This window comes from Colius striatus, chromosome 16 (assembly GCF_028858725.1).
Source record: "Colius striatus isolate bColStr4 chromosome 16, bColStr4.1.hap1, whole genome shotgun sequence".
Taxonomy (NCBI): Eukaryota; Metazoa; Chordata; class Aves; order Coliiformes; family Coliidae; genus Colius; species Colius striatus.
In genome coordinates this window covers 9,303,727-9,325,905 of record NC_084774.1, presented here as the reverse complement: position 1 = coordinate 9,325,905, position 22,179 = coordinate 9,303,727, and the positions used below count along the sequence as shown (strand labels likewise).

The following is a 22,179-nucleotide window of genomic DNA, read 5'->3' as shown; positions in this document are numbered from 1 at the left end:
GGGAGAGTAGGGGTTATACTCTACAGCTGCCTCCTCTACCCTCCCCAGCACACAGGGGACACCCCACACCCGTCACCCCACACCCAGAGCACCCCACACCCTCCTTTTGTGGACCTCAGCAAAGGGGAAAACGTGGTTGGGGATTCTTTGCCCCTTCTTCCCCCTGCAGTAAATCCACCAGAGCCCTGAAAGCAAAAGCTCCCACCAGTGAGGAGAAGCCCCAGGGTCTGCTCTGGTCCCTGGGAGCAACCTGGCACACGGAGCAGCAGCCAGGCCAGAGCTCCCAGGGGCTGGGAAGCAGCCCAGGGACCATCTGTGTGACAAGAGGAACAGGAATGGGAGCATTTCACTACTGCCAGGGTCCTGCAGCCTGCCCCAGCCCCACTGCAGAGCTGCACAGGCCTCCTTTTGCTTTTCCCCCTTGCCCCCACCAGCCCCTGCTTTCCTATTTATCTGCCCCTTCTCCTCCCTCAGCCCCTGCAGAGACCAACGAGGGGACTTTGGTTCTTTTTATTGAAGATGTTTTTTAAACAAACAAAGAAACAAATTCTCTTGGCTGCTCTTTTTGTTTGTTTCCTTCCTTCCTTGTGGCCCAACTGGGGGGAAATTCCTGTCACTAAGTGGAGTTTTGTTTGCCAGGCTGGAAATACAGGTCAAGAGAATGTGGGTTTGAGGGAGAGCAGAGAGAGCTGCTTTGGGCAGGAACGTGGCTGGTGGCAGCAGGGGGGGTGGTACTGGCAGCTTTCCCCCAGCACTGGGGAGGTTTTGAGCTCAGGGTGCTTGGGTTGGTCTGTGAGCAAATGAAATGTTTCCAAAACACAGCCCAGGTGCAGGTTTTGGGGCTGCAGGAGGTGGGAACCTCTTCCCCTACCCCAGGGAGCTCAGCCCAGGGCCCCTGCTGTCCCCAGCTCATGTACTGCAGCTCTTGCTCCCACTCCTGGCACTTTTGCACCCCTCATAAGCCAATGTTTACTTCCTCACCCCCCTTCCTTGTGCAGGGACCTCCCAGGGTCCTTGGCAGATGTGGCACTCGGCTTTGCTTGGCTACTGGCTCCTTCCACCTCAGCCCTGCCAAGCCCTGGGCTGAGCCTCAGCTGTTTCTAGAGCCAAGTGCTAACAGCTCCCAGCCTTGTCCCCATCTCCTCCAGGTGATTCTCCTCTGGAGAATATCCTGTAGCTGCAGCATTTCCCCTCCTCATGAGCCTCTCCAGGCTGGTGTCTCAGGCTCAGAGTAGGGAAGTGCCTGGGGCTGCCTTTTAACTCCCATCACCTCCCCCTCCTTCACTCATGGCCTCTCCCTGAGTCCCAGGTTCCCTGCATGATGGGCCCAGTGTTTAACAACCCTCTCAGGGAAAAAGTTCTGCCTCAGCTCCAATTTAAACCTCCTTTGGTGCAATTTGAGGCTGTTTCTTCTCATTGTCTCAATGATTACTGGAGAGAAGAGACTGACCTCCCTCCCACTGCAGCCTCCTGTCAGGGAGAGTCAGAGAGTGCTCCTGTCTCCCCTCAGCCTCCTCTTCTCCAGGTTCAACACACCCATTCCCTCAGCTGCTCCCCATCACACTTGTTCCCCAGCTCCAGTGCCCATCTCTGGCCACTCTCCAGGCCCTGAGGGTCTGTCTCCCAGCTCCTGAGCAGTTCCACACCACAGCAGCACAGGCCCATGGGTGAAATAAAAGCCAGAAACTGACAAAAATGTTTAATATTAGTCTTGAAGAAAAAGCAACTGTACTCAGATGAAAAAATAACGACTAGATGTGATGTGTCCTGTCCTGCCCTGCACAGGCCCTCACACACCCCAGCAGCAACAGGAGGGGCTGGGCCCTGGGGATGGGGCAGCATAGCTCAGCAGAACTGCAAGAGAAAGGGAGTTGAAAGCTGGGTTAGAAACCCTCAGAGCCAGGGGGAGTGTCTAGGAGACAGGGATGCAGGTGGTGATCTTGTTGCTGAAGCTGGTAGGGGCTTGGGGATTGTTCAGAGGGAGGCTTCATCCCCAGGGCAGGAGCCACAGCTCCAGTCTGAATCTCCCTGCTGTGGCTCGTTGGTAGCAGCATCATTCCTGCTCACCCTGGGCTGGGAGATCTCTGCTCACCCCCCAGCTCTGTGCACACAGAGCACTTGGACAACCCTGCATGTCATCACCACCATCTCTGAAGGGACATGGGGAGCATGGGAAGCTCTTGTGAAGCATAAGAGGGGATGTGAGGAGGTAGCAGGGAATGCACCAGCGAGATCTGCCCCCGGCTGTCTGCAGGGATGGGGCAAAGCCAGAGCTCCTCCCTGTGTGTGGGGAGGAAAGATCCCTTGGCTAGAGGCAGTGAGTGTTTGGCAAAGCCCCCCTGAGTGCAGCCCTGCCCTCCTGAGTGCAGCCCAGCCCCCCTGAGTGCCAGGGCCAGCCCCTGGCCGTACCTTCCAGCGGTTGCCACACTCGTTGCACACGACAAAGGTGGTCATGGGCTCGTCAGAGCTGCGGGTCTGCACCTGGGGAGGACACAAGGGGCAGGAGGGAGAGGTGAGCACATGGCCCTGGGGAGCTCCCTGACCCTGCACCCACCTGCACTCACTGGCAGAAATCCCTGCCAGGCTTGAGAGGGCAGAAGGAGCTTCCCTGGAAAACAAGCCTGGGTACGGTTTGACAGACACACACACACACAGCTCCTCTCTAGCCTCACACTACCCAGAGTGGTGTTTTGGGGCAGGAGATCTCTCTCCTCACCCTCTCTGCTGCCAGTTCCTTGTGGGTGTCTCTGGAGGTGGATGTACCCATAGCCTGTCCCTCCCTGGGCAGGGATGGAGCCAGCAGTGAGACAAAACCCTCAGCCCATTGAGCTCCACAGCAACAGATGAAAAAGAGCACTCAAACCCTTCCCCTCAGAGCACTCCCATGTCCTGGCCTCACAGGAGCACGCTGTGGGTTACCAGGTTCTGCACATTTCCAGTCTGGTTTGTGTCTGAGCCATTAAGGAACTATGATATTTAACCCAGATGTGGCTGCTGCCTCTGCCAGAAACACATACTTGACTAAAAATGAGATGTTCATGGCATTTGGACACCACAGGGCAGATCTACACTGGAAACACTCTCACTGCCTGCACCACAGGGATGGCAGAACCACACTGAGGGGTACTTGTGGTGATCTACCTGTGTAATTGCCCAACATGCAAGTCACAGTGTGTGCAGGATGCAAGCTCCATGCTTTGCAGGAGTGCTGGGTACCTCAGTTCTCTAATCCTCCCCCCAGGTTACTGCCTGCTTCCCAGTGCTTTCATAAATGCCAGTTCAGAGAATCAGAATGGCTTGGGTTGGAAAAGACCTTTAAGCAGCCCCTGGAGTCCAACCCTCTTTTCACCCTGCCCAGCCCAGCACTACCCCATCTCCTCAGCACCTCAGCTCCACGGCTTTGGGATCCCTCCGGGGCTGCTCACATCCCCTGTGCCTGCTCACATCACTGCTTCATTCCTCCTTTCATCTGTTGCACCTTGTTTGATTTTAAATAAGCTGGGATTAGTCCAGCTCTAGCTGATCTCCACTTTCAATACCATCAACATGCCTGCCTCAGCCTCTGCAGCCTCTCTCCTCTACACTACCCACTCCTTTCTCTTCTGAAGCTCCATGTTCCCAGCAGCTGCTTTCAACCTGCAGCTCTCCCCCAGTACAACCCCCTGTCCTTCTACACAGGAGCCAAGGAAAGTTGCTCAAGCTCCAAGGAAAGATGTGTGTGCTGTGCTAAAGTAGCCTTGAGGGTACAAAAAGGGTTCTCTGCAGTAGTGACAGAATTTGTGCTGTGCTGCAGAACCCATCAAGGGGCAGCAAGAGCTCGTGGCCATGACAGACCATGTCCTGGGCAGAGATCTGCAGGGGCAGGAGCAGAGCATGTCCTGGGCAGAGATCTGCAGGGGCAGGAACACTAACCTGGGTGTAGGTGCAGTTCTTCTTCTTGCATTTGCCACAGGTGAAGAGGTCAGTCTGTGTCCCTCCTGTCTTGGCCATCTGATGCTCCCGGATCGCTTCCTTGGTCATGGCTTTCCTGATCTCTTTCAGCTCATTACTGGCCATTTCCTTCCAAAAACAGAGAGCAATAAAGTCACATCTGTCCAGTTTTACCCCCACACCCACTGCTGGAGAGTCAATGGGAGAGGGGGACCTAACAGATGGGTACTGAGTCACAACATCTCTCATTCCTGGTTCATACTCAGGCCCCCGAGATGATCTGAAGTACAAGACTGCTCTCCCCAGTGCTCTCTCCCCACACACTCCCACAGTGGCTGCTCAGAACCCTGCCACCCTGGCAGCAGCCCAGCCCCCTGCTTCAGCAGAACCCACAGGACACATCCCCTGCCAGAGAGTCCCTCACCTCTGAGCTCATGACAGCGATCTGCTCGGGGGTGATGGCCCCACACAGCACGTTCCTCTTCAGCTCAGGGTTTTTGGAGTCCTTCAGGTTGGAGATGCGGCTCCTCACACGGTTTTTGTACTTCATGTCGGTGTTCTTCACATCCTGGTATATGAGTGGCAGGCAGTCAAGGAGCCTGTGAGCCACCCAGAGCCCTCCCAGCACCTCCTGCAGCCCTGGGTAACAGGACACAGCCGAGGGTGCCGGGAGCCAAGGGCAGTGGCTGCTCCAGGGGGGGTTAATGCTGGATTTGAAGCAGCTTTATACAACCCCAGAGTCCAGGGGCTTTCTGTTGTGGCTGAAATAACCTTTCTTTTCAGTTATGCTCAGGTTCTTCAACCTGCTTTTTCCCCTCAGCAAGAGAGAAAGTCCTTCCACTAAGAGCCCAGCTGCAGCTCCTACCCCAGAGCTCCCAAGCCAAGCAGACCCCTGCCTCATCTCACACCAACATGCAAGTGCTCCTCATTGCTGCACCCTTCCCCTTGCTCTGCCTGCATCAGCACAGTCCCTGCAGCAGCGAAGCTGCACATCTATGGAAGCAGACCTGAGGCAGCACGTTGCTGGGAAGGACAAACTGGGGGGTTACAGTTTGTTATGGGGCAAACAGGAAGGAAACAAACGTGTCCATTGCACCAGCTGCCAACACCTGGAACCAGACCCAGAACCTCGACAAGCAGAGCTGCAGCAGGACACTTCTGCCAAGACAGACTGTTCCATTTTCCCTCTGAGGCATGCAGGCCCTTGAGGGAGCCCTGTACAGTAAGGATATATTCTTCAATCTGGGCTGCTATGTGCTCACAGTCGGCGCCAATGGCCACGTGATCATCTGCAGGGCGAGAGAAACAGGAGGTGGGTGACTTGCAGGCAGGCAGCAGGGCCCCAGGGGCATTGCTCCTGCCAAACCAACCTAGAACGTTTGCTGGTTTGATTACCACGCTCTTCCCATCAACTGGCATCTTGGCCTTTGCTCTATCTGCCCTTGGATCCATTTGGAAAGGGAATCAAGGCTTTATTTGTGTCCTCACCTCAGGACTCTGCCCCTCTCCTCCTTACCCACAGCAGTTCGAGTGCAGTAGCTGCCATGAGCCTGGGCACTGGGTGTGTGACCAGCACCATGCAGCTGGGAAGACAGAGCAGAGCAGGGCTGAGCTGAGTGGAAAGACTCGAGGGGACTCCTTCCTAGCCATCAGAGGGAAAGGCTCTTTCTAAGTTACACAAAGGATTTACTGCAGCTCTATCAACACACACAGGGGAAGGCTGGAAATAAAGACTTTGAGAACTTCTCCATCTGCTGTCTACATTCCTGGGCTCCAAATTAATGCAACTCTGCAGCTGCTTGCACCCCAATTTCCCAAAGGGATCTGCAATTTGGACAAAGCATAAGGGGTTCCCAAGTCTGACTTTCAGCAGTGCTGAGCACCTGCAGTTGCCTCTCACTTCAGATGGCACAGCCTGAGTGCAAGAGAGTCTCCTTCGACCCCAGATCCCCCAAGGACAGGGGTGTTTTGGAGGGTCTAAGGGCAGATGGTGATTGGCACAAGCATCATCACAAACCAATTCCATGTCCTGAGCTACAGCTTCATTTTGTGCCCCAGGGGTAGGCAGAGATGACAGCTTCACTTCAGAGCCATCAGACAAGACTGAGACCTAGAAAGGGAAGTGAAGAGCTGCAGACACAGCTTCTGGCCAGAGCACCCCGGGCTGCAGAGCAGAAGATCCCACATAACCCCATGTGGGACATGTTGCTGTGCCTCTGGCTCAAGGAAGGGTCCAAAAAACACTGCAAACAGTTTGTCAAAGGGGTGACAAGGGGCTCAACTGAGCTGACAGCAATAATCCTTGGAAATCACTCTTTCCATCTCAAGTCCTGATCTAGGTGGGACTTGCTTTGGCAGAGGGGTTGGACTGGATAATCTCTGAAGGTCCCTTCCAACCCCTGACATCCTCTGATTCAACAAAGCTGCTCCAGAAGGCTGAGGTGTGTCAGAATGCCCCAGGAGGAGCTATGAAGCCCCTGAGGCCAGGCAGGGTTCCCCCAGCACTCACCATCAGCCTGCAGAGCTGCTGTCAGCATCTCCCTGCACTTGTTGCGGACGGCGTCGCAGGTGACAGGCGCGGGGGGGAAGGTGGTGATCTTGGGGGTGGTGGGAGTCTTGGGAGGCTCCTGCCTTTTGTTGGAGCTAAAAGAGAAACTTCATCTGTGTCAGAATGTCTCAGTTTGGGTCAGTGAGAGCAGAGAAGGGATCAGCAGGTAATGTGGCCAATCCTTTCATCACAACACAAAGCCAGGCAGAGGAAGGCAGCGCAAGGACCCCTGTCCCGAGTCAGCACATGGGGTGAGACCAAGCCCATGAGCTCTGCTGCCCACAAAGGGCTGCATCCACAGGGCAGGGACTGTCACCAACCTCTGCCACCCCACACAGCACAACTGCAGCACCACTGGGCTGCTCTGTTTCCACAGTTCAAAAGCTCGTCAGGCCCTTGGAAGAAGCATCCACAAACTGCTCAGCTCAAACCACAGCAGGAGGCTCGTTTCTGGCTCAGACAGAACTGATGCTCTGTATGAGGGAGGCTGCATCATGAGCTTACTGTGCTTCTCTTTGACCAGTAGCTGAGGAAAACCACTCTTTACCAGCCACTTTTCCTGGTCAGCACTGCAGGAGGCTGTGAAGGAACAGATTTGTGTCCAAACACTGCAAATATCCTGAAGCCACTAGACATCATCAGTAACTCAAAGCCACTTGAGACTTCTTGGGACTATCAGCACTCTTGGTCTGCTGGCACAGTGTACAGAGGAGGGCACTTCATTCCTCTGTGGCTTCCCAGGACACCATGTCCATAAATGCTCTCAGGAGAAAGGGAGGAGAAGCAACTGCTAAGGTTAATCTCAGCTGGTTCATCTCACATCCTTTACTGCCAACATGGCAGGGGCAGGGGAGAGAAGAGCTACACCAAGAAAGCACCCTAGTTCTCTGTGGCTGACATGGAGTGCAGCACACTGCCTTCTGGGGCAAAAAACAGAGAAGCCACCAGCAGCCCCTCCAGAAGGAGCTGCAGGGCTGAGGCAAACAAAGAAAATGGCTCCTGCAGCTCCTACAACAACAACACAGCAGAACACATAAAAGGATCTTCCTTCCTCCTGCAATCTGGATAAGACTCGAGATTACTCATCTGAGAGCAGCATCCCTGCACAGCCACACACAGCTTCAATCACAGAATCAGCTGGGTTGGAAAAGACCTTGAAGCAGCTCCTGGAGTGCACCCCCTGCCCTTACCCTGCCCAGCCCAGCACTGACCCACAGCCCTCAGCACCTCAGCCCCACGGCTTTGGGATCCCTCCAGGGCTGGGCACTCCCCCAGCTCCCTGGGCAGCCTGGCACAGGGGTTGACACCCCTCTCAGGGAAACAGCTCTGCCTCAGCTCCAGTCACCCCTTGAGCCCATTTCCTCTTGTTCTATCAATGATTACTGGAGAGAAGAGACTGACCCCAGCTCCCTGCAGCCTCCTGTCAGGGAGTGTCAGAGAGTGCTCCTGTCTCACCTCAGCCTCCTCCAGGCTCAACACCCCATTCCCTCAGCCCCTCCCCAGGACACAGCCCCTTCCCCACCTCTCACACCCAGCTCTGGCCACACTCCAGCACCTCAGCGTCCCTCCTGCAGTGGGTACCTGCTCTTGCATAAGCCAGGTTAGCACAGGACTAAGAACTGCTGCTTCACTCACAAAAACAACTTCATTTCCACCTGCAAACAATCACAGGCACAGGCAGGGGAATACCTCAGTCAGGTCAGCTGCCAGGACAGCTGCTGGAGACAGCCAGGGTGCAGAATGGCCACCCAGCCTTGCCTGTGGGCCAACAGACCCCATCACCCCAGGGCTGGGCTTGCTGCCAGGCTGTATGCCACAGGAGACCCCCCCTCACACAGCTCAGGTGGGCACACACCCTCAGCATTGAGGCCTCTTGCCCATAAAGCCTAACATCTGTACATGGAGTGATTGAGCCCTGCAAATGCTGCTGGTAGAGAAAAAAAGGACTTGGGCTATGATGATTCCCAGATGATTTCACAGAGCCTTTCCCCTCACCCTGTTAAACCTAGACAGCAGAACAGCACTTTTCTCAGCAGTGATTGCTCTGACTTTGGTGTTTGGGCCATAAAATGAACTGTATTTATGGCCAGTGCCTGGTAACATTAATGCAGCAAGAGACAAAGGAAAAGAGAGAAACCCTGATACTTCACCCATGCTGTATGAAGATCCAAGTGGCTTGGCAAGTGCTGTGAACTGAGTCACTGCTGCCAGCTCTTTGCCATCAAAATGAGTCTGTTATGAGCAGGCACTTCCACTACACTGGAAGGGACCAGTCAGCCCCCAGCAAAACAGCACTAAGCTGGAAACCTTCCAAAGCTGCTGCTGCACAAACAGAGCCAGACAACTTCAGCAACTTAACCTGGGAGTCTCCACTGCTGCTAAGTTCAAATCCAGCCTGGCTCTGCAGCACCTCCAAGCCCTGGGATCCTAAAGGCTGCTGGATTTCCACAGTTCAAACAGTTCAGGCCCTTTTCAGAATCACCCATCATCTTCAGGTCAAACCACAGCAGGAGGCTCACTTCTGATTCAGACAGAACTGATGCTCTCTATGAAGGAGGCTGGATCATGAGCTTACTGTGCTTCTCTTTGACCAGTAGCTGAGCAAAACCACTTTTTACCAGCTACTTTCCCTGGTCAGCACTGCAGGAGGCTGTGAAGGAACAGATTTGTGTCTAAACAGCTCCAAACATTCAATAGGATTTACACTGCACAGAAGACACCCAAAGAAAAAAAGGACCAGCTTAGCAAATAATCAATTAGATGATGATGTTCTCCCAGCTGGGAAGGGTCCTGCTGTGCTGCAGCAGCTCTGTGCAGATGCCAGGCAGCACACGAGGGGGGATGTAGCAAAGCATGCACAGGGCAGGAACAACTCAGCTAGAAATCACAGCTGATCATGTTGCACAAAACAGTTTGGAAAAATGAGACTTCCCAAAGGACAAAGGCTTGAAAGCAGACCTCCAGTACAAGGAACCACTGAGGGTTTGCAGCAGGGGAGGCTCGGGAGACACGTCCTGAAATAGTGGGAAAGCTGTTGCAAAGGAAGGTGGCAGGGAAAAACCCTACCACCTGAAAGAGAACAGTGTGGAGAGATGGCCTTAGCAAGGCAGGCTGTGAGGGAGAGCAAGTGTCAAATCATAAAGGCAGTTAGGAGAGGGAAGGTAGTGCCACGGGCAGCTGTGGGAATGTCTTACCCTGAGGGTTTTCAGGGCTGTCAAAGCAGAGTCTAGAGCAAGGCCTGGTAGGGACAGCTTGGGCAGGGGTTGTGCTGGCCTGGGAAGGGGAGGCAGGAGAAGCTTTCCTGAGAGCTCTTCTAGCTTGAACTTTTGCCTCACTTTGCAAGCAACAGGGACACTTAAGATGTCCCAGCACATGACACCGTGTGTGGGCTCAGCACTGACCTTCCCTGCAAGCCAGGCCTGCAAACTCATACTTGCCCAGGTAACACTTGATTCTCAGGAAGGTTCTATCTGCAAATGCTATTTAGGTGGTTATTGCCTGGAGGTGGGGGAAAACAAAGCTGGACAGGACACATGGTTCTCCCATTTCTGTTAGCTGATGAGTGGAGGCATTCGCCCCCAGACACAGAGATGTCACCACTGCCCTGAGATGACAACTGACCACTCACAAACATGAGACAGACTCCTCAGCCATTCCAGAAGCTCTACAGAAAGCCAGTTATTAAGCTTCAGAGGTTCAAGATTAGAATAGCTGGGAAACAGAGGCTAAACACACCAAGAAGGTTTATTTCAGGAAATCCTTGTGGTTCACACTGTTGCTGTTCAATGGGAGAAAGAGCCTGTAAATCTACCCAGGCGACACAAGTCCATCCACAAAAAAGGGCTAAACTGGTACCACAAATGGTGGCAAAGCAACAGCCAGGGCCTGCAGGCAGAACTCAGGGCTGCACTGGAAGAAAGTCTCATGGAAGAGCTGAATTCAGGCCACAGATCCAGAACCTCCTAAGAAAGGTGGTTTAGAGAACCCTGGAAAAGACCAAAGCTCATGCTGCCAGAGACAGAGAAACATTAGATACAGCCCATAAAATGTACTACACTAATGGTCTAAAATGCTACAACACAACAGAGTATGCTTTGGATTACAGTAATGCAGCATATAACCTCCCAGGTGCCAGCTCCACGCTGGCTGGCTCAGAGCCTTCAGGTCTCTAGTCACTACAGAGGGATTTCTACATCTGTGCTCCAGAAAGCAAGACAGGTTTCAGGCCAAGAGCTATTCAAGTATTTCTCCCTGACAGAAGAGGGAGGTCTAAGCCAAAACCTATCAGACTAAGTGGCTGAAATATCTGAACACAAGCTGATGTCTTTGGTGTCTCGACAGCAGCCTCATCTGAACCAGCTGAGCAGCAAGTCAGGCTCTACCACAGCCTGTGCTTCCAAGAACAAAGACTCTTCACTGCTAATAAATTCTCCAAGCAAATCAGTAGTTTCTTGTGCAGCACTGAAGAACAGGCATTCCTGGCTCTGGAAAGAGAACCTGGCTCAGATTGACACCAGGAGCTGGCCACTTCTGCTGCTTTATGCTACGCTGACCCATTTGCCTCTGTTTATCCTTCACAACTAAGGGGATGCTTTGCCATTCAGAAGATGGAGGCTGCATACATGTAGAAAACATCAAGGAGGGGAAAAAAAATGAGCCTGCAGTACCTGGAGCACATCCAAGGCACAGGGGAGCTCCAGCAGCACAAGCCAGAAAGCTCTACTCCACGTACCCCAGCACAACTGACAAAGCAAGGGGCCAGTGGGCTTTTGCCTCTCTACCTACAGCCAGGATCCTGTTCCCAGGGAAAATATTACAAGCCTCAGCCTTCAAACCAGATGCCCTAGCAGGCCTGGCTCCTTTTGCTCATGAAGTGTCTGCTGCCACTGTGCACAGGGAGTGTCTCATGCTCCCTTCCCTTCAGGCTCCACGTTCCCCAAGGCCAACTTTCCAAAGGTTAAATCAGAAGCTGCCCTTGTTGTCTGGACAGCAATACTGCTTCCTGGCTTGAGCAGTATCAGCCAAGTCAGTAACACTTGCCTTCTCCTTTCCCCATGAGGAACAGCCAACAGGCACTTCCACACTTCTGCCCCTGCTGTGGAGGGAAATCTGCCTCCCTTCACCAGTGAGGGCATGCACAAAGGCTCTGACTCGTGGCTGACTCAGTTCCTATCCTCATCAGCAGGACTACTTAGCACTCCACATCTTCTGGCAAACTTGGGAAATTGGCTAAATGAGTTCAGGGTTAAACCTAGGAAGCACCCAGCCTCCTGGGATCTGAGGCTGACAGGAGCCTCTGCCCTCTGGAAAAGCTTTCAGTGGTATTTGCCCCCTCCACAAAATAAGGCCAAAATCTTCATTCTAAGGAGTTCAAAGTTAGCTACAAGCAAAAAGACATAACAATGCAACACACAGGAACAGGGGAATGTTTTACTGGCAGAAGAAACACCAACACATAACCAAGAGCAGCAAAGCATGACATCAGATGTGAATAAAGTCCAGCAGCTCACTAAAGCCACAGAGTTCTGTTGATGTGCATTTCTGCATTCCAGCTTGTGAAAGATCTCTGAGGAAGTCCAGACTTCTGGTGTTCAACCAGGGGTTGAAACAGGAGAAACTCACAACCCAGACACTTCAAAACCAGAGAAACATTCAGTTTCTGCAACATCCTGTGGTTAGAGGGAAATGTTACCTTTGGTCTCTGGAGTTACCAGTTTCCTTTGAGGAGGATGTTGGCAAGGACAGGCTTTTCTTTTTCTCCTCACTTTTCTCCTCAGATGCATCTGTAGTCAAAAGAAATGGATGTTAAAGGGTTCAGGATTGTTCTTTATGCTACAGCCCTGCACACACCACTCAACATGGGCCTAAGGCAAATTATTAGTCTCCCAAAAGAATCAGGAGACAGTAAAGCCTTCTGTGCTTTCCAACAGACCTTCTGCTTGCCTCCAAGTAGAATCTAATTCAAACAGAACCTTCTCTCACCAACCTAAAGAGCAATGTCCTTCCCTGCCTAGGAGATGAGCTTCCTCACAAGACACAAGAGTTTCTCTCAGACACCCTGGCTGCTGAGTGCAGATTAAGTCAAGTTGTCTAAAGCACCACTAAAAGCAGCATTTCCAGCCTGGAATGAAACCTTGGAGAGGACTTTCATTGCACTGCAGAACAAGTCTAACCCAGAAATCAGCTGTCTCAGCCTAGTCAATACACATCAAGCCTAAAGGTGAAGTGACAGTCCCAGCCAGGACAGGAAAACACTCATTTAGCCCATCAGGTAAGAGGCAGCCCTGGGGTGCAGGCTGGAGCCAGCCACACATTTGACCTCACCTCAAACACCACATCCCCCTTCCTTTGTCACACACAGCTGCCCAGAAGAGCAGTTTAAAAAGAAAGGACTGTTTGAATGTCACATGGGGCCACTTTGCCATAGTACAGAGTGGGAGACACATGATCTTGCCAACAAGGCAGGGGTAGAGCTGCCCTTCTCATCAACCATAACTCCTAAGGCTGTATTTGTAACCCCTCCATCTGTAATTTGATGTTTGTTTGTGCTTTATCAGCACTGAAATCCCTCAGGCAGAATTACAAGCTTCTGCTTCTCAGTATTCATCACCATGAAAGTCTTCCCAGCAGGAAACAGCTCATGTGAATTCATCTATGAGGTGCTGAACTGAGCTCCTTCTCCAAATCACCACTCAAAACTCCCTCCTGGCTGACAGCACAGGCTGTGTTCATGCCACACAGCACACAAGGAGGGGCAGAGGGCTCAGAGGTGTGCAGATATTGGTTCTACAAATGATGCTGCCAACTATTCTATGGGCAGATACACCTTAAGAACAGTCCTGAAGCTTTCAATGCCCTCTCAAGGATGAGCTGGCTAAACAGGAGCTACACCTAGATGAATGCATGGCCAGAGGCTGTGACTGTAAAGGCTGATTTGCTGGAATATGCTGGTCAGATCAACTGAGAAATCCAGGCTCCCACTGACATCATCTTCCCAAGCTGAATCTGACAGGAACACGCTGATTTTCTCACCTAGAAGTTTCTTCCAAGATTTGATGAGGGATTTGGCAAGTGATATCACTTCTTCATCTGTGCTCTGCTTCCTCAGGGCGTTCACCGACATCCCGATGCGGGTGGACTGCAAGTGAACATCCAGGTGAGTCACTCAAGAGCAGAGTCCTTAGAGCACCAAGAAGTCAAAGCAATGACCAAGACAGGAGGTGTCCAAGGACTTCCAGAATGATTCTTATCTCCTTATAGCTTTGGAAGGGTGAGGTGACACTCTCCAGTTTAGTCAGAAACAATCCTGTCACCCACAAAGCCCTCCTCACCCACAAAGCCCTCCTCACCCACAAAGCCTTCCTCTACACACCTGGAAACTAACATTCAAGCTTAAGAGTGAAACAATTCAAGATGCATATCTTGATCTCTGAACTGTAACCCTGTTCACACCTCCCCAGTGTCCCAAGTATCATCATTATAAAGGCTTCAATAACTTCTCCAAGAGCTGCCCTTTGTGTTTTAAGAGGACTTTTCCTCTTTTGAAAACCTAAAGAAGGATTTGAGCAGTCACCCACATTTACTCCATCAGCTGTGCACAAGTTTCAGGCAGCACACAGTGGTCCAGAGCTATTTAATGCTCACTTTGATGCTTTGCGGGAGGAAATCAAACAGCTTTATTCAGACAATGTTTTAGACTCATCCAGAAGCAGATTTCAGCTCTGCAAACTCACCTGCAGCAAGTCCAAAGTCATAGGCATATTCTTCAGTTCTTTCAGTAAATCCATTGCACCATCCTGGAGAGGGAAAGAGAAACAGGGTGAGTGCCTCAGCTTCTAGTGAAGAAATGCAACAGCTGTGAATAAATTCAGAAAGTGGAATTCAGAGAGGAAAAACACCAACAAGCCTTCCCTAAATCATCAGCAGGATGGCTCCTGTTCCAGAGAGACAGAAGATCCTACAGTCTGGAGGCACCTGAGACATTGGAAAGGGCAAAACAGAAGAGCACTGGAGCACTACAGATCTTTGCTGGTGTAAAGCACAACTGCAGCAGTAGTTTATTACCCTTATCTGTCAAGTTTACCACTTTTAACCTGAAAAATACACCCTGAATCACAATTGTCCCCTCAGCACACCCCTTAGGGGTACTCCTACCACCAGACTCACTGTGTTAGGGTCCCCGTGAATGATGTTATTAGCTAGTAAGAACAGCTTATCAGTTACAAGAACTTCAGGTCACTGCCCTAAAGCTCAGCATCATTGCCCAGAGATAGAGCTAAAAGTATCCTCTCTCTACTACATTCCCTAGTTTTCATGTTGCTTCCCCACTCTGCCCAGACAAGAGCTGACAGCTGGAGCAAATGCATCGAGGTGTGATGCTGAAGAGGTGGTCGCTTGAAACTCAGTATACAAAGTGTCTTTGCATCAGCTCTGCATCCCAGAACCCAGCTCCAGAAAAAATACATGACCAGGCAATCTGTAGGTACCTAAAATCGGGAGTCACCCAGGCAGGCAGGGACAGAAGCACTAGCCAAGTCTCCCTTTAGCAGCACTCAGACAGCCTGCAGCACGCCTGTCTCCCTCCATTCAGCTGTCTCTTTCCTCCCAGCCCCCTTCCTACCAAACAAGGCCTTCTAGTGTTCACATTGAACAGTCTGAAACACCAACCACTCCGAGCCCATTTGCAGCACAAGAGCTACCAGCGCCTAGGACTGTAGAGAAGGGAAGCAGCCTGCACTGACAAGGCCTTGTCTTCATCCCATCCTCCCTCATCCTCATGTTGGGATCTGTCCAGCACCCTACAGAACAGAGGCTGAGAAAGCCAAATCAAAGCAGAGTCAAAGCTTTGAGCGTGCACACAAGCGACTCACACCAGTGGAAACCACACGTTACCGTACCCGGAACCAGCGACTTCCCACTCGGGTAGTTTCACACCTTTCTGTTCCTCCAACAGCCAAGTGGACTCCATTAAGTCCAGCCCTTAACACCCCAAAATGACCAGGGGTGTTCCTGTCTCTGTTACCAGAAATGGAGACCACTGGCACAACGGCAGCAACAGAGGATCCACGCAAAAACTAGAGCAACAAACAGGACCACTCCAGGCAAGCACCCTGCAGGGAGAGTTGGTCAATTAGCTGAGAGGAAACAAACAGGCCACGGTTCAGTACCATGTGAAACGTTGCATACCGCTGGTTTAAGAAGCTGCCTCTGTCTCAATGGAGCTTGGAAGCAAATCCTGCAAAGCTGCTCCTTTCCTATTTCAACAATGGCGTTGAAAACCTGCCGTCAACAGGAACAGACATCACAGGCTGTGGTTGAGCCCAAACATGCTTTGCTGGGTTGTTACGACAGCTACACGAGCGCCAGAGCCAGTCCAGCATCCAAAAAGCTCGCGTGACAACCGCACCCAGCACCCCAACACCCAGACACCACACTCCCCTAAACCATCCCCCTCCTGGTCCCTCGCCTCCCGCTCCCCACAGCCCCCTTCCCCCGCTCCAGGCGCTGATGCACAGTGGCAAACCCTCCTCACCCAGCCCGCTGAGGCACCGCTTGCACCATGCTGTTTGTGCTCCTACAAGCACCGGCTGACACTTCCATTCAGGGGAACCCTTGCTGCTGTCCCCCGAGGCAGTCTCACCCTGCAAGACCCCCCCCCCACCCCGTGTGCAGAGGGCAGCGAGGCCAGCCCTCAACACTGCAAAGGCAGAGCGAGCAGAAAGGGGGGTCTCACGGGACAGGGATGCAGGGGACAAGCACAGAAACACCTGGGTTTTCCATGAGACAGAGCCCTAGACACTGAGGGGGTGAGTGAGGAGGGTTGAAGATGCTCCCCAGGAGCACAGGGTAAGCGCCAGGGTGCTGAGCTGTGGACGAGCCAGGGGATTTGGGCACAGCGTGAGGAGGGTTCCCACAGTACACACGGGGGATGCGGAGCCGCCTCCCCAGACACGGGCGGCGGGATGGAACGGGGCGGACGCCACCCCACCGCAACCCAGCCACCCCCTGCAAGCAGGGCTGGGGCACGGAACCCCAGCTTGATGGCGGGGAGGCTTCTGCTCTTCCACGATGGAGAGGGAGACCCCCAAAATGGGGACCGGGGGAGGCCCCCTCACAACGGGCGCTACAAGCGGGGGGAAGGTCCTACAGCCCGGCAGCGAGGACGGGAGCCCCGGGACAGCGGGAAGCCTCGTCTGCCGGAGCAGAAGCCAGGGATGGGGAAGGTGCCTCAGCCCAGCGGGGCTGCGGGGGCCGCTCCGCCGCCACTCACCGCGCTCTTCTTGGCCACCATCTTGTCGAGGCGCCGGGCGATGCGCACGATCTCCTCCTCCCCGCCCATGGCGGAGGCCGCAGCCGGGGCGGCGGGCCGGGGGGCGGCGGGCCGGGGGGAGGCTGCCGGCGGCTGCCCGCTACCCACCTCAGCCCCGGTGCCGCAGTCCGGGCGGGCGGGCGGGCGGGAGGGCGGCGGCAAGGGCACGACGGGACTCGTAGTTCTCCGGGCAGCCGCCCGCCTCTTCCTGCCGCCCGGCCGCGGGGCACTGCGGGAGCTGGAGTCCAGCCCTCGGCAGCCCGGGCCCCGCCGCCTCTCCCGCAGCTCCCGTGGGCCGTTCCCCCTCCCGAGACACCCGGGACACGCGTGTCCCGCACTGCTGTGGCGGGGCAGCAGCGGCTCAGCCGGCCCGTCGCAGCCTGGCACAGCACCCTCCAGGAGAAATCCCTCCCCAAACCCCTCAGTGTTATTGAAACTGGTTCGGGAGAGACTCTAACGCTGATATCCCAAAAGCCGGTGTGGGAACACCCTCTGAGGCTCTGTTTTGTGGTTGTAGAAAGCAGCATTCTGTATGGCAGCGCTGGGTGCACGGGGGATAGTTCCCCAGTGTCATCAGACAACGTTTGTGTCACCCTGTTGTACACACACACACACACATTCATTCTCTCAGGATGTGTGTGAATTTTGCATAGTCATCATCTCCTCAGAACTCATTTCCACAGGGCATGCACCCTTAATTATGGAGGGGGTCTTCAGGACCCTCTGGTGATGGTTGTCTGGATGTTCCTTCACTGCAGAGCCTGTGCATTATCAGTGTATTTATAGAGCTCATTTCTTCTCACAGTCAGCAGCCGTCAACCACAAAGTTCCAGTGTTTTAGTCGGTGTCTCAGTCTGCATCTACGTCATCCAGGATGCCTCCAGATCGTTGACATCTGTATCCTGGATGTAAGACAGCTGAAGCAGGCACAGGTGAAGACTACAGAATGATGGCAAGAACAAAACTTTCCACTTTCAGGCCATCTGCATCAACACTCCTTTGGGTATTAGAAAGCTGCATTCCTTTATTACAGCACTAGTAACATCAGGGATGCCCCTGAGGGCTGACAGGGCTGGACCCCAGGGTACTTCCCACATCAGGATCCTCTGCCTGGTGTGAAGATTGAGTAAACTATATTGAGTAAAGCATCGTCCATCCTCTGGCATATGGCAGAGCAGAGGGGTTTGTCCTTACCAGGCTCTGATCCTTCTTCAAGGATACAGTCATTACCAAATCATGCATATAAAGAGACTGGGCCAACCTGTTGATGATGGCCTCCCCTCCTCAGGCAGAGAACCTTCTTATCCCAGGACGTCCTTTACAGCAATAGCATGTCTGTCCTTAGTCCATATACATTTCTTTTGATCAGTACCTTCTTAATATTAGTTCTAACTACACAGCCCCTCTGCATCTGGACCTGTATATTCTCTCTGCTATGATATTTTACCTGATTACAGCAGCACAGCCTGAGAGGTGACTCGAATCAGCCACCCCTGTGGTGCTTGGGGCTGCTGAAGCCGCTCCACCAGCAACCGAGCACCTCGGGAATATCACCCGAGGCTTCCAGCCCACAGCATGTCACCCTCAGCACCACAGTTCAACGAACAGAAAGATGTAGAGGGGAGGGACGGTTTGGGGGTGCCCAGGCAGGGCTGAGGAGCCCCCCTGTAGATGGCACTCGTAAGCCGTGTGAGAGCAGCCACGTTCCCCCCGGGAGCTGTGCAAAGGGACTCGCTCCTGAATGTGATTGCCGTCTCCAGCTGGTTCCTGGCAGGGGGAGCATTTCGACGCCTCCTCCTGCACAGCCGGCTCCGCAGCCCTGGCCAAGCGCGGATGTTTGAGAGAGAGCCCTGACTGTGCTGGTAAAGAGCGGCCGTGTCCTGCCCCGGCGGGGCTGCGGATCCAGTGACAGCATGGACATGTGCTACGTGTGGCCTCAGGCTGCACAGTTAGGTGTTGGGAACCAGGGCTCCCTGAGCTCAGCTCCAGCCTTGCTCTGGCAACCGAGTCACTGGAGGCAGAGTTTAGCTCTACCAGCACAGAAAGGTGGAGAGTATTGAACAGATTGGTCCTAAACCTCTCCTGGGTGGCTGTGCCCCAAAACTCTCTGTTAGGTACCTAAAGCTGCCAGCTTGCTGTTCTTTATGGCAGCTCACATGGGGTTGGACAGACCTCTGGGATCCCCTCGAGCAAGAGCTGCTCCCCAGATGTGTGAGACACGTTTTGATTCATCCCCAAACCAGGAGAGGTGGCCCCAGCCCAAGCCTGAGCTCCAGACCCTCTCCCTGGCATGACACCCGGAGCTACCTTGAAACTTCTTGGCTTTGCCCCACGTTTGCAAATGCAAGTTGCCTCCAACCCGCCGTCTGGAGCCTCTGCAGCATCTGGAAAGCCTCCATTCCTTGGCAGGCTCTGGCTGTGAAGCAAAGGGGTGCCATTTTAGAGAGGCCCACCTCTGGATGGGAGGAGGAAACGAATCCTAACCAAGGGACCTTCAGGAGGTCCTTGGAAGCGGGCAGCTGCCCGTCCTGTGTGTGGGCTGGGGGTCACGCCGGTCCCTTGGCGTCAAGAGGCGCGCTGGAGCGGCACCGCTGCCACTGTGAATGTGGTTTGTAGCACTGCGAACGCAACGATGGCTCCTCACCACAAGTATGGCCGGGGGACGTGTCTCAGATTCCAGAGCGCACAGTCACCGATGCCGAGCGCCGGCGTCCCCGTCGCTGCCTTCCTCTGAGCCACAGGCCCGGCACCCCAGAGTCAGATCCAGCACCTCAGAGTCAGACCCAGCACCCCAGAGATGGGCCCAGCACCCCAGAGTCAGACCCAGTACCCCAGAGTCAGACCCAGCACCCCAGAGATGGGCCCAGCACCCCAGAGATGGGCCCGGCACCCCAGAGTCAGGCCAGGCACCCCAGAGTCAGGCCCGGCACCCCAGAGTCAGACCCAGCCCCCCAGAGTCAGACCCAGTACCTCAGAGTCAGGCCCGGCACCCCAGAGTCAGGCCCGGCACCCCAGAGTCAGACCCAGCCCCCCAGAGTCAGACCCAGTACCTCAGAGTCAGACCCAGTACCCCAGAGTCAGGCCCGGCACCCCAGAGTCGGACCCGGCACCCCAGAGTTGGACCCAGCACCCCAGAGTCAGGCCCAGCACCTCAGAATCAGGCCCAGCAACCCAGAGTCAGACCCAGCACCTCAGAGTCAGACCTGGCACCCCAGAGTCAGACCCAGAACCCCAGACACAGGCCCAGAACCCCAGACACAGGCCAGGCACCCCAGACACAGGCCAGGCACCCCAGACACAGGCCAGGCACCCCAGAGTCAGACCCAGTACCTCAGAGTCAGACCTGGCACCTCAGAGTCAGGCCCATCACCCCAGAGTCAGGCCCAGCACCCCAGAGTCAGACCCGGCACCTCAGTCAGACCCGGCACCCCAGAGTCGGACCCAGCACCTCAGAGTCAGACCCAGCACCCCAGTGCCCGCCTCCCGCCATGGCCGATCCTCCTGGCCCAGACCCCGGCCGCTGCCCCCTCGGCAGCAGATCCCCCCAGGCAACACAACGGCGTGAAATCCCATCCCAAGGGTTAACAGGCCGGGCGTTTGCAGAGCGGGGAGGGTTTCTGGCTGACCTTGGCTGGGAAGCAGCGTGGCGTCGCTCAGCCCGGCCCCCCGAGCAGGGAGCCGCTGGCCGCAGCGCTCGCCGAGCCTGGGTGGAGGGAGATCCAGAGGAAACTCCACCTCCGCGGGAGCCAACCTGCCACGGCAGGAATTCCCAGAGAAATTCCCGCCTGGGATGATCTGTCAACGGATCCGTGAACTTTCTGTTACCTCTTGTGAAAGCAGCTACTTGAATGCGCTAAAAACAGAGCAGGGGCGAGTCTGTCGCCTAGCTGGGCTTAGGGGGGAACTTGGGAGGGGGCTTTAGCTGACCCCTGTGCTCACAGAGGCACTGGGAAAGCATCTGTTGGTGGTGCCTCGGCAGGCACAGAGAGCTGTTGGAGCCACCTCCAGAGTTTGCTGCAAACATAAAACCCCACAAAGCCTCACCTGGGTTTTTTGAATGACTCTCAGCTGGTTTAGACCCTGCAGATGGGCTGGATCAACTTGGATGAGCTCTCTTTGCTTCCAGGATCTCTAGCAGATCCAAGTCACCAGCAGTTGTTTGGAGATCAGTCACCCAACCCCTCCCATTCTCTTGCTCCCAATCACCACAAGCTCGATCTGGTCCATTTCTGGAGAAGGCAGAGACGAGGGGCTCTGCTGGGCCCAGCCTGGCCCACCTACCCACCATGAGACCCCCCCAGGGAAGCTCCGTCCTGAGGCACCCCTTAACTTAAAGGGTGCTCCAGGATCCGAGCCGTGGGCTCACGGGCTGTCCCTGGGCAACATGCTGGGCACTGAGACCCCATCCCAGGACGGCAGACAGCAGGGAGCTGGTAGACCTTCAGCCTTCTCCCAGCATCACAAACACCAACCAGGAGATGGGAGCAGCTGCCTTAGGGTGGGCTTTTGAGGGGCTTTGACATATCTCCCCTCGTTTTCACTTCCATGAGCCTTTCAAGGCTCCTGGCTCTGCTGGTTTGGGCTCTTGGCCATCTCCAATTGTCACAGCAGCCGCCACAGAAAGGCTTCTGCACATTGCTGGAGAGGCTGCCCGTGGCCAGCCACCCTCCTGCACTGGTGGCCAAGGTCAGTTCCTAGCACTGACCTCCCTGAGTACTCAGCTGCACCTCCCTGAGCTCAGGGCAGCTCAGATTTGGGAGAGGAGCAGGAGAGAGGCAGCAGAACTGATCACTTAAACGTGACCTCAGCAGGGTGAGGTGAGTGCCTGGACTTGATGATCCTGAAGGTCTTTTCCAACCAAACCAATTCTGTGATTCTATGACCTTGTGCCAGTCCCAGAGGCAGGGATCTGCTTTCTATCCCCCTCCTTGCTGCAGCTGTCTGCTGCTTGTAGTCTCCTAGCCCTGGCACCAGGGACATTTGACCCCAGAGGACAAAATCCTCCATCCAAACATTTAAGAAACCTGGAGAGTTTGCATTTCTGCCCTGCAGACTGTCCTGTTTTCTCCTCTGAGGAGCCAACCGGCCTCTCCAGACCTCATCTAGTGGCACAGACCCTCCTAAGGCAACAGAACCCAGCATGGCTCCCAGGAGATGCCACAGAGCAGCCCACAGAGGCTCCGTGTCCTCTTCTCCCCAGCCTCCCTCCACATCTGCCCATGCCTGGGGACACTGCCATCTGGACCTCCTGGGACAAGTCCTGCACCAGGAAGAGCCGCAGGAGACAGAGGAGAACGTGGCCAGGACCACCCTGGGTGGTGGCCCAGCCTCTGCCACCCCACGAAACGGGGAGCATGGAAGGGAAGATGCGGAGGAGACGATGGTTCCCCTG

At 54.5% G+C, this 22,179-nt stretch overlaps 1 protein-coding gene across 5 annotated transcripts; it reads right to left on the bottom strand.

Moving 5' to 3' along the window:
* Positions 1-1,668: 1,668 nt before the first annotated feature.
* Positions 1,669-16,932, bottom strand: TCEA2 (transcription elongation factor A2). Of its 5 annotated transcripts, XM_062008939.1 has the most exons (12): positions 16,011-16,108; positions 15,665-15,757; positions 15,501-15,588; positions 14,212-14,274; positions 13,511-13,616; positions 12,171-12,261; positions 6,440-6,573; positions 5,163-5,219; positions 4,355-4,509; positions 3,913-4,059; positions 2,410-2,481; positions 1,669-1,854 (listed from the first exon to the last, which is right to left on the bottom strand). In XM_062008939.1, the coding sequence occupies exons 4-12, from the start codon at positions 14,263-14,265 to the stop codon at positions 1,846-1,848; spliced, it is 825 nt and encodes a 274-aa protein (XP_061864923.1). In that variant the 5' UTR covers positions 14,266-14,274; positions 15,501-15,588; positions 15,665-15,757; positions 16,011-16,108; the 3' UTR covers positions 1,669-1,845. The 5 variants fall into 5 exon arrangements, with proteins under 5 accessions (XP_061864923.1, XP_061864924.1, XP_061864920.1 ...); XM_062008940.1 differs by lacking the exons at positions 15,665-15,757; positions 16,011-16,108 and adding an exon at positions 16,749-16,932; XM_062008936.1 differs by lacking the exons at positions 15,501-15,588; positions 16,011-16,108 and adding an exon at positions 16,749-16,913.
* Positions 16,933-22,179: the final 5,247 nt, after the last annotated feature.